This window comes from Coloeus monedula (assembly GCF_965178545.1).
Source record: "Coloeus monedula genome assembly, chromosome: 2".
Taxonomy (NCBI): domain Eukaryota; kingdom Metazoa; phylum Chordata; class Aves; order Passeriformes; family Corvidae; genus Coloeus; species Coloeus monedula.
In genome coordinates, this window is record NC_138782.1 from 69,377,717 (window position 1) to 69,390,042 (window position 12,326).

General features: G+C 37.9%; 1 protein-coding gene across 1 annotated transcript in view; it reads left to right on the top strand.

The window, feature by feature from the left end:
• Window positions 1-12,326, top strand: part of MAN1A1 (mannosidase alpha class 1A member 1) — a gene marked incomplete at its 5' end in the record, with an annotated part of 138,017 nt that overhangs the window by 114,109 nt on the left and 11,582 nt on the right. Inside the window, 2 exons of the mRNA XM_082302616.1 lie at window positions 1,057-1,150; window positions 4,676-4,791. Of these exons, the coding sequence (XP_082158742.1) occupies window positions 1,057-1,150; window positions 4,676-4,791 (210 nt within the window). The remainder of the gene's footprint in view (window positions 1-1,056; window positions 1,151-4,675; window positions 4,792-12,326) is intronic.

Genomic DNA, 12,326 nt, shown 5'->3' on the forward strand with positions numbered 1-12,326 from the left:
GATTGCAATTCCAAAGACCTCTAAGGCAAACCATTCCAGGGCTGGTACACTTGATAAAGAAGACGAAGCACTGGAATAAGCTTTGCCTGGAAGTATTCATAGAAAAACTCATTAATTGAGGTCTAGGACTCGTTGCAGCCTGCATTTGGGCAATGAGTAGTGTCAAGATGCAAGAGGCAGTTTGTGTACCACAACAGAAATCCTCCTGCAGCTTGGAATAAGTTAATTTATCTTCTCTTTCAGTAGCTACTTCACTGGGTCTCTAGGCACTTGGGTTTATAATGAAGCTGTCAGTACCCTTTTGTTAAAATTCCTGGCCTGCAGTACTCAGGATCCTCATTCTCCCAAGTTGCTACATTTGCTTTTTCTGTGAATTCTAAAATTCAGTATAACTCATTTCATGTGCTCTGCAGTGGATTGTGCTGCTGGATGGCTCCAGCTGCTGAACATCTGGACTGTAGTTGTTTCCCCAGGCATCTCATTTGTAGTGAGCTCCTTAGCAGTGCCGGCAGAGCGCTCAGGGCTGCCTGGGTCCCTGCTGCTGGGCTAGCTGGTTGTATAAAGCTCAGTCAGTTCCAGCCATGCTCTCCTTTCAACGCAAAATTCCTTTACAGTTCGCTTCCACACCTGCACTAGGTGATAAACTTAATATTTTTAAATTATTATTTAAAATTATTGTTATTAAGCTTAATAGCAATTCTGATTTAGGTATACAAGGAATATAATGCTGACGCAGCTGAGCTTAGTTAAGGCAAATAGCCTCAGTGAATTTCAGTATCCTGTGGAGAAGGGAGATACTCTTCATGGCAAGTTGTGAACTTTGGAGCTTGCTCCTGTTTTGTAGTTTCACTGCTGACAGTTGACACAGAAACTCCAGAGGTTTTCAGGAACTTGTCTGCATGATGATACCAGCTTCTTCAATAGTGATATGATTGCGCAGAGGTGTTTGGGTGTATGTGTTGAATAAGATCAGGAGGGCTATTTTTAGGCATATTTACACTCTTGTATTTTGTGGGGAAAATGGATCAGTGCTCAGTGCTTTGTACCTTCCGCTAGGTAATGAATATCCGAAAAGTTCTAAATCGACTGGATAAGCCAGAGGGCCTTTACCCCAACTACCTGAATCCCAGCAGTGGCCAGTGGGGCCAGCGTAAGTAGCTGAAGTCTTTGGTACTATGACCTGTCTATCAAAGTGCTCTTTGCAGTTGTTAACTTCTTTCAGTCACTGTTACATGTTTCACATATATATATATGTGTGTGTATGTTTATAAAGAACTTATATAGCATATAGAAACTCACTTTGTATCTGAGGTTCTATAAAATGTAAAAAATACTACAAATATACAAATAATAATCTTACTTGCTGTATTTTAATACAGTTTTTCTGAGCTTTCAGTATGGCTTGTGGAAGCAGGAAAATGTATGAATATGTATGACTTTGGAAAGGAATTTGTGGACTACAGAAGCCTCTTATTCAAAAATCTAAAGTGCTCTCTGAACTAGCTGTGTAAGGAAACATTATCAGCTTGTCTGAATCAAATTCCACATTTTCAGAGTTGTGTGCCTCCACTGAAGGAAAAAAAAAAGTACTAAGACAAGTCTTTCCAGTTAATACCAGCTGTGATTTCTGTTGAAGTTTAACACCACCAACTGAGGAAGAAAACTAAACAGAAATGTGTCATGGCAATAATCCCCTTGGAATCAGTACTAAAGATACCAAAATTAGAAGGAAAAGTATATAAAATACTTGAATTACTTGAATTCCTTAGCCCCTTCCTGATGACTGAGCCTTTTCTCATTGTTCATTGCTTTCTCTGATCGCCATGTCAAAAGCCTGCACAGTGTGCAGGATCATGATTCTAGAGACCTTACTGCTTTTTCTACTTTTCTGTTTAGGTTCAGTCTGCCACCATCCTATTCATGCAAGTCCATGTCCTTCTATTATTTTCTTCCTTACATTTTCCAGTGGAAATGTTGATCCTACAGCCATAGGCACTGGGTTTGGTTAGAGACAATCTCAGCACCTGTGAGCCAGGTCCAGTTAACTCATTTCTTGGCTTCTGTTAGCCACAGAAGCAGCTTTTTGATGCTTCATGAGAGCCGATCTTTCTAGTGGCTGAGGCAGTTAGTGGCTCTGCCTTATATATTTTAAAGCAGTCAAAACACTTACTCTGCCTTACGGCCTCTGTTATTTCCATATTTCTAATATAATTGCATCTTAAGCGCTCCTCATTCACACGAAATGCCAGTTTTTGTTGGTGTGCACAGAAAAATTTATAGCATACACGAGCTTTGCTGTCCAACAGCATGCAGTGTTGACAAATAAATAGCTTCCTGTGCCTGTGAATGATGGGCACTGATGTTGATGCAGGTCTATCCCTGGCATGCTGAAGCAGCAGAGACAAGTTCCATCTTGTTGCATCTCTTCCATATCAGTTGCCTCCATTCACCAACACTGATCAACTAATTTTTTCCCCACAGAGAAGGTCAGAATGTGAGACTTGAAAGATGTGTTATTTGGGATTGCTTTTCTAGGCTGTTTTCAGCTGATTACAACAGAAGGGAAAAACCAAACAACCAAGACCCTTAACTGGTACAAGACAGAAATATTTTCTCTCAAACATCAAGTGGGGAGGGAGGAATGGTTTCTGCACATTTCTTCTCCAGAAGTGCTGTAGCTGTGAAGGCCAGTGCTGGATCTCTGCCATTGTTCCTGTAAATTCATTTAGCCCTTGTTATTTTGACAGTAAACTGACAGTGATTTGCTGCAGCATGCGTCAATTGGATTTGTCTACTGCAATAATGTATATAATAACAGGGCTTATTATTGATGAAACTCTGCTTGTGCTATTTAGTTTGCAAATGTCAGAGGTTTCTATGGTAATTTATTTAGGAAACCGTAAAGGTCATTTAAATGCTGCTGTTCAAAGATCAGCCTTTGATCATAGGAAATGTTCTCATTGTTTTAAGAAACCTCTTTTCCTTTTGGATCATGAACATTTAATTAAAAAATGGTGTGGTCTTCCCAGAATTTCAATATATCTCATTCAAAAGAGGATGGAGGGGAAAAGAAAGCCATTTGAAACCCAGGTTTGGTAGTAGAATATATTTGGTAGGCAAAGGGATAGGATACATTCAGAAAACTAAATTATTTTTTGCATGTCACAGGCTAGTGGAGGAAAAGGACACTGTTAATATAGTTTGAACAGACAAATATGTGTATCTTCTACATTTGCATGTCTTTGCAACCTGTCTGGAAGGTGCGAGGAGGCCTTCCAGGGAGAGAAGATACAAAGGAGTATAAAAATAAATTCTCTGTGTTCTTTTGAATTCCACCAACAGGGGCATAACTTTGAAGCTAAGATCAGAGTTAGGTGTCAGGAAGTGTGAGCTCAGTACCACTAAACCTTCTGCATTTCGCTTTATAAGTCTGGATCATCCCATGCAGGTTTTTTTTTTTGCTTTTTTCATAGCCAGAATTTTGTGATATGACTCAGGGACTTCCTGTGTAATCTCTGTAATGACATCTCCATCCTGGATTTTTTGAGTGGAATTAGTAGATCCCTCCTTTGCTGTAATATTGACAGTTATAAATGAGTAGTCCTGGTAAAGCACATTGAAAATTTTTCACTGAAGACTCAATAAATGCCAAATCACTTTATTTTACTAGGCAGCACGAAGTTTCAAAAGCAAACCTCTAGCTACTGTTCTTAACTTAATGGAGCTTAGAAAAACACTTCACATGTATGTATAGTTGTAGTATTTCATGTCTTATGGGGATCTAGGCTGAAATCATGAGAACCCATCAAAAATTTTGCCAAGAATCTTTTAGGTTCCTGGACAGCAAGTGGGTGCAATCTTGTACAAGCAGCTGAGAGCACCACTAAATTTCCTATCACTGGTGCAAATGATGTCGAATGACTGGCTTGTGTGGTGTTAGTGTTTACAGAGTCATGTCCTAAATTGTGCAACTGAATAATCACAGCATCTGTAGTACCAGATCGTTTCACATACTAAACATAGGGCAGAATAAAGCAGCATCACAGGAACAATCCTCTGTAGATGTGGTGAAGTCCTTTTTTTTTTTCCTTCCAAACCACTGCTGAGTTCTGAAAGCAGTCAGATGTTCAGAAATGTAGTATTATTTTTAAACATATTGCTCAGCATTTTGAAATACCACTAAATAACCTGAAATTCAACTCTGCAGTAAGGAGCTAAAAGCATTTTTTAATGACGTGACTTAAATGAAAAGTTAGTGACTAAAAGACCAATGCCTGCACATTAAGAAGGGAAAGCCTTTATCAAATCAGAGAGCACTTCCTACTTTTTTCCCTTTTTAGAATAAAGAAAACAACTTAGTTTGACATGGTTTTGTATGGAATAGACTGCATGAATTAGAATTAACATGTATAAATTGCTTTTTTCTTTGCCGTGATCTCCTGTAGCACATTGTGGATATTAAATAACTATGGTGCTTTAGCTAGATTAAAAATATAGCAATAAAAGAAATAATTCTCTGTATATACCAGTAAAGTTTTTCCTGAGGTTCCAGCCTTATCTTTATTAAAGATGATGTAGAAATAGATCATTAAATACACTGTTTCAAACTGTAATTGTATTTTATTGTCCTGGCTGAAGATGAAATTGCTGTTCAATCTCTTTCTTCCCTGTTAAGATCATGTCTCCATTGGAGGGCTTGGGGATAGCTTTTATGAATATCTGCTCAAGGCATGGCTGATGTCAGACAAGACAGATGAAGATGGCAAGAAAATGTATTATGATGCTGTTCAGGTAAATAAGACATTTAAATCTTCCTTTCTATAATAATCTAATCTGTAATAATCCTAAAGAGACAGGCTCTGAGCACAATATGAGAGATTTATGTATTTGCCACCACAGGATGTTTTTTAAATAATCAGTTTCTGTTTTAAAAAAAACTTCTTCAAATGGAAGTGCTAGAAGAATACAGATACTATGGGAAAGGGGAGAATTTTGAAGTATAACTATTTTTTTAACTGCAATATAGTCATCTGTCTCTGGATGAGACAAGTATAAAATAAGCAACAAAAAAATGCATCTACAAGTAGCTCTCAGATAGACGTTCAACTCTTTTTCCTGAGTCTTCTCTAGGTATTTATTAGTCTTGTCCTTTGCCTTTATATCCAGGAGGGAATTCCTCTCTTGTGTTTCAATTCTCTCATGTGTGTCAGCCATGAAAAGTGTTTTGGCTGTGGTCCACACGTGGATCAATGTATTATGGTAGATAATTAGAAATTAAAATGGGGGGTTGTTTCACAATGACTTTTTGGTACAAGAGCATATATTTGCCAGCTTCTGCGAAACAGCCAAATTGGACACAAGAGAAAGTTTTATAAAATCAGAACTGTTCACACTTACATTTCTATATGGTATTTTATTTATGATCTTCCTGATCTGCACTTCGTTTTGTTATTTATGGTATTTCTTTAATGTGCTGTTTTGGGAGAAATAATGGGTTTGTGACACCAGGTTGAGACTTGGGAGGTATTCAGTTTAAATTCGTATTTACAGGCTTTCCTTTCAGTCCTGGGCAAATGACCTGTTTTCTCAGTTCTTTGCTTTCACATATATATAGATATATATTAAAAAAGAGAATAATATTCCTTCTTTTTTTCCCCATCCTTTCATCTGTTTTGACTGGAAGCTGTCTACAGCCAGGAATTTTATCTCTTATTAACTGTATCGACAGTGCCTCTGTAGACAAGGCTTTGAGATGCTAAGCAACATCTGCTTATTCTTTCATATATCTGGAAACACACTATCCCTAGGGAAGTCATAAGTCTCCTTTTACTTCCCGTAGACAAAAAGTGGTGGCATTAAAAAATACAACCATGGTTGCTTATTGCAACCATCTTTGTTTTCATTAGAGAGGAAAGTCAAGTGTGAAGGTTTGAGGGAGGGTGTGATCCCTGGTGGTTATAAATTTGACAACCAAGATATCCTCTGCTAAGGAAATCTTGCCTTTAATTTTGTAAGTGCAGATTTGGATGCAGTCAGCCTCATTTTCACTGCTAGCGTGGTTTCAACTTCAGAGCAAAAGGTGGATCTTAAATTAGGTTTGAGTGCATTTGAGGCTGTAACGTAAGAACAGTGCTGTTCTAACAGCTCAGCCATTGGGTTGGCAGCCAAACTGAGAGAACAAAGTGTGTGAAATTATCAATTCATCTTACCATGGAAGACATTTTGAAGCACCTCAAAGCTGCTTCTAGCCTTCTATTTCCACTGGTTTAAAAACATCAGGTTTTTATTGAGGTCCCAGCAGGGAGCAGAAGTGGTGACAGCCCCCACACTACAGGACCAGTTCTGCCTGCTCAGGTTTCAGTTGGAGGAGCAGAATTGCCTGTTCAGCAGTGTTACTGAATGTGACAATATCAGTGACAGGGTCTGAGCTCTGCTGCATATGACTGTTTTAAAGTATCTATTTTCTTAGTATTTTTTAGTAGTACTAGCTCTGAAGCAGTCCAGTCATCATGTCTGATGAGAGTGTTAGTGTTTGGGAGGACCTGACTAAAACAGATTTCCTTATGCTGCTGGCTGAATGCTATTTCCAGTGTTTTCGGATTGATGGCATTCCTGTTGTCTGTTTTCTGTACTGAGGTACATCTCTACCAAAGCTGGAAGTGTATATGCAGCATTAGGGATTGCAGCTTGATGTTGTAAAGTAGCTTGTTCAGGAAGCAGCAGCAAAGTTTCAGCCTCACAGAAACTGCAGGATGGTTGGGCCTCACTGAGATGCCAGGTTTTTCATTGGAGTAACTATCCTGATTTGAAATCCATCCTGATACTGGCTTGATTGCTATTGATCCATTACTTATCTAAATTAAAGCTGATTTAAGTGTCTGCACAAGCTGCAGTCCTTCTTTATGACTAAGGCTGCACAGTTTGGGCATTCTGAGTCTGCTTTGTATTTTCTTAGAGAAATTTTCCCCAGTGCTCTCAGAATCTTTTTCAGACTGTGCCAAAGGGAACAGTGTGATTATTCCTGGCCATTCAGTCCAGCACATACCCAGCAAATTCTGAAAGAGTGATGTGAAGGTTTGATGCCTGATTCAATATCTTCTGCTATCCAAAAACCACAAATGAAAATATATAGTGAGTTATATAGTTCACTGTGAAAAGCTGAAATCTATTTAGATGGAGCTTAGGGGTTATTTTTCACATTGTTCTGTAAATCATATTAAAAAAAGGAATGCTTTCCTTTAGAATTTTTGTATCACCTATAGATTATATAATGGCTTAAGTTAAAAGCAATAACTAAGATGTCAGACTAGATTTAAAAACTGCTTCTGCTTGCCATGAAGATGCATATATGACAGAAGCCATTTGAAGAGTTTATTTCTAATGGGAAAAAGGACCAACATAGTCTTGTTTTGAATACCAGAGCATAGAATGAATGTATAAGGCCATCAGAGGGATTCATAAACTGTAGAATTCACACAAAAAGACGAGTGAATATAATTTTAATGTAAGTTATTTTTTCTCTTTTGAAAAGTAATAGAAATCATGTCCTGCTTGACATAGTACATGAAGTAAGAGATCTTCTTAAACTGTTTTCAATGGTGGATAGCATGCAACATTTAGTAACAGAACAAATGTGTATTCAGGTTTTATCTATATTTTGAGGATATAACTTCAATAGAATAATCTATCACTCTTTGCCTGTATCCAGGACAGGAATCATCCCACTCTTCTCAGTTAACAAGCTGATCTCTGAGACACAATTGAGTAGGTTTAGAAGAGAACATGATAATTTAGAGCAAAAATGGACTTGTGGGTTCACTTATATCTAGTCTAGCAACAGCACTGTCACAAGCAACTACATCAAATCCTCCCCTCTTAAATGTGTCAGCCCTCATTTTCTAAGCTGAAAGGCAATTTTCCCTCTATTGCTATAAATAGGTAGTCTCACACTTGGTGTCTGATGGTCAGGTATCTTTTCCAATTTTTCCCATTACATTTATTTACGGCCATTTCTGCAATCTTTCTGCATATTATATGTACTTATTCTCTCTCTCTGATGCTGCCTTCATCCCTTCCTCAGTGTATTTCTAGAGAAGTAGAATATCAAGAGGCTGTAAAGGGAATGGTAACTCATCCCAGAAGAACTTCACAGGAAGAGGGAAGCACTTCCCAAGCAGCTCAGTTCAGTGTAGCCTTTGGTGGCGCTTTGGATTTAGTGAGGTAAAGCAGCTGCTCTCTGCAGGTTTACCTGGAGTCAGGGTAACTAGTTCACTTTTAGACATTTAGATTGTTTACTCTTTCTTACTGGGTGACAGCTGCTCCCAAGATCCTAGCAAAGAATCAAGTGATTTCTGCAGAACATAGCACATGGAAGTAGAAACAATGGAAGTGACCAAAAGAAGAACACGTGTTGAGAAGCAGTGCCACAGCCACTCTGCCAGATTTCAACAGCATTCCACAAATTGCTGCTAGGCTGAGTTGCACAATTAAGCAATGCGGTAAATGCAGTAAAATTCTGTGGGTATCAAAATGGGAAAAAGTAATTTTTTGCCTCAGGATTTTGAGTATTCAGACAGAAAATATATAAAATTACTTTTTTGAGGATTTAATTTTTTTTTTTTTTTTGGCACATTGCTAAATTTGTAGACTAGCTTTGATATATACTCAGTTTACACACTGCCACAGGAAGCTTTGATTTTGACTGGGGTATTTGGGGTATGTTTAACTGTCAGCATTAAGTAGTGAATATTTTTCAGAGCACTTGCTTTCAGCCTTTCAGATAAATTAAACAAATCCATGGAGACTCCTTTCTCATTGAAAGGAGAAAGAAAACAAAGTGTTGTTAGCAAACTGAAAACATGATAAGCCTTTTTCATCTCTGGAGTTTCGTGAGGATCTGTTTAACTGAGGTGATAGTCTGCTGGCTGGTTTGTGCTGACTGCAGTCTCCATTAAGCTGCTTGAAGTGGTTTGCTTTGTGATCTTAGTGATCTTAAAAACTGCATAACTGATGTGGACAATGAGAGAACTGCATCAACTCAAATATAATGGTTTGTCATACTGGGTAAAGCTAAAAATGATTAATGATTTGAACATTCAATACTTGAGCACTTCTTGGCATTGAAGAAAATACATGAAGGGGCAGGCAGGATGCTGCAATAGCAGCCCAGCTTAGAATGAAACAGTTGGTACTCAGCATTCCCACTGCATTCTTTGTTTTGGGGTTTTTTTTGGTGTAGGAGGCAGGAGGCAACTTAACTGAATGTAACTTAAATGTGCTCAAATTAATAAAGAGGCCATTTTGTCAGCTGTCATGTTTAAAATATTTATCATCCAGCTGCACTGGTGTTCTGCACATAGTGATAGTATGGCTGCATTATGTAGGAACACAAGATTCATTACACTTACCAGATGAGAACGTCCAGAGGACTCGCTGCTCCTTGTTAGTCTCTTCACTGTATTTCCCCTTTAGCAAGAATTTTAAAACTCTCTACAAGTGCTTACATAAAGAAAGCATAAAGGCTAAAGACAGGCTTCTGCAGATTTTTTTAATTGTTAATAATTTACTAATAACCACACAATGTCTTAAGTTTTGGACCAGAGAAAGTATTTATTCAGATTTTAGCGTATTTATGGACTGTCAGGAGAAGCAGCAAGCTATAAGGTTGTTAGAAGTTTTTAAGGAGGATTTTAACTAGAAAAGTCTAGAGAAAAATTGTATGGTTTTTGCTCATGGCTTTGCTCTTGTCAGAGCAGCCATGTCCTTACTAGTCATGCTATTTTTCCTTCCTTTTCCGATAACAAAAAAAAATTGTCAGGACCAACAGATACTTATCCTAGAGTATTCAAAACATGCACAATGTAACATTTTGAGAGTGACTTGATTTGATTAATGCTGCCACCATTAATACTGTTTTAAAAATACAGATAAATTTATCCTTCTGGTTACACACAGCATTTAGTACATTTAGTGCTAGAGCACTGGTGTTTTGAGAGACACTAATAGATCTATAGAGGGGAAAAAATAGTGGTTTTTCAGACAAAAGTAAATTGTCAGCTTTCCCATAGAACTTATCTTTTTAGTGATCAGATGAATAGGTATCACAGTAGTTAAATGTTTGCCAATGATTCCATTTTAAAAATTTAGGTACCTCCATTCTAAGCACTCATATTTCATTGCACATGTAAGCTTGTCTACATAACATGTCTAAAGTCCAAAAGCAGTAAGTGCTTTGGTGCTTTCAAAATGTTTCTTATATATTGTGTTTAAACAAATGAAAGTTCTTCTGTGTTCAGATTTCAGTTTTGATTTTTAAAGCTCAGTTTAGTCAGCAGTGAGGACCTCAGGATAAGATGCCACTTTTCTTTGGCAGAAGTATTTAAATTATTTGTAACAAGGGCTTGAACTTCCTATTCCAGCAATAAACTTTTTGTAATAAATTCATTGGAATTCTCAGTAAAGGATAAATTTGATTACTTGCAAAGGTTGAGAAAGAACCTCTATTGCGTTAGATCAACTCAACAGAGAAAATGTAAGGGAAGCAACAAAGTCACAAGAAAACAGACAATTTACTTAGAAACTCACAGAATGTAAACCCACAATAATCCTGACCTGCTGCTGTGTGCTGTTTCAAAGCAATAAAATGTACTGGTGCAAGCTGTAAATATGAAAATAAATAAATAAGCAATTGACATTATACATCTTTGAATTTTTGGAAATACTACATGGTAGAATTCTCTTTCATCCTCACTGTTGCTTCAAATCATCAAAATACTGTTTATGAAAACTCCTAGGGGAAGAAAAATATATTAAAAGTTTGAACTGAGATAATTTATGGTGCTTTGTTACGAAGATGCCTGAAGAGTTGTAATTATCCCCAAAACTGACATTATAAACCCTTGAAATTTAGAAATAGAATCATATTTTTGAAGTTTCAAATTTATTAAGGTATGGAAATATGGAACTGTCTTGCAGGGCAGTTTTATCTCCAGCTACAGTGACATCTTGAGGTGGGAAATGAAACCACCTGGGTTTTGTTAAAAAAGCAGTAATCATTGAAATTCATTAATCATAATTAAGAAGATACTGTAAAAGGAGGGGTAAAATGCCTAAGAGCTAGAGGTAGCAGAACTGTGGGATCACATTGCAGTTTGAGGTTTGTAATTTGTTATCTCAGCTCCTTCAGCAGAGTTAACACTTCTGTGGCACGTTTGTTTAGAATTGAGCAGCCTTGAGGAGCAGATCATTTTTCCTGAGAAGCCTCCACCTGTGCTCTGCAGGCAGCTCAGTTAGTGTTTTTGTTACCTGTCAGTGTAATCCACCAAGAGAACACCTGTAAAAATAAGCTTACTGATTAGTTTTTAACTCATTTGAACAGTGAGATGATTCAGTTCTGGGTCTTCTGTGTTTCCCTATAAACAATACATTTTAAACAACTCAAAGGGTAAACGAAGGATTTTGCAATCACAAAATCAAGTCAGGGACGGACGGAGGGGGTGGCGAAGACATCATTTAAGCTGTGTGAAAAGCTTAAAGAAGTGAAGAACTGAATGGAGGAGAATGGTTTTTTATTAGGAGGGTCCAGTTCTGCTTAGTTTAGCAAGGGTAAGAACTGGCAGTATAATGTATAGGTTAAGGAACAGGCTAAGAAGCAGACAACACAAAACATACTGCTTTAACAAAGAGGGAGAGGGGGAGGAGATCAGGTTGGGAAAACTGAAGAGTTTCTCCTTTATGCTGTCAATAACAGAGATTACACAAATGTGTGTCTTGGGGTGACTTTATGATGTGTATCCCATATCGCTGCCCTATGCTCAGAAATTAATTTTGTGCCTTTCTATGCCTTTAAACTGAGCCTGAGAGGGGAGAGAGACAAAAAACCGAGCAAAACTTTCAAAGCAGTTTGCAGTTTGTTTCCATGTTTCAAGGACACAGGTAAAACTGTCTCTGCGTTCAGCAGCGGCAGGAGCGGGAGGAAGCCCCTGCTTGCTTGCTTTCCAGCCAGCTTTCAGCTTTCCTTTTCTCTGGAGGGAGACAGAGAGTTGAACTTTTGTTTTCCTGGGACTTCATTTTTTTCCCTTCTTCTTTTTTGGATTGTTTCAACATCAGAACACATCGGGACTTTTTCCACCGTGGTGGAGGCCCTGGTGGAGGGGGCCCCACCTCATCCCAGCTCCAAGGAGGAGGAGAGAGGCTACCTATGGAAGGACTCTGAAATTTTCCCAGATTTTTCTCTCCACAGCGAGAGGTTCTATTATTTAGCATTATTATCCTTTTTCTGTGTGTTTGTTAAATAAATAGTTTTATCTCTTTCACTTTCCTTCGAG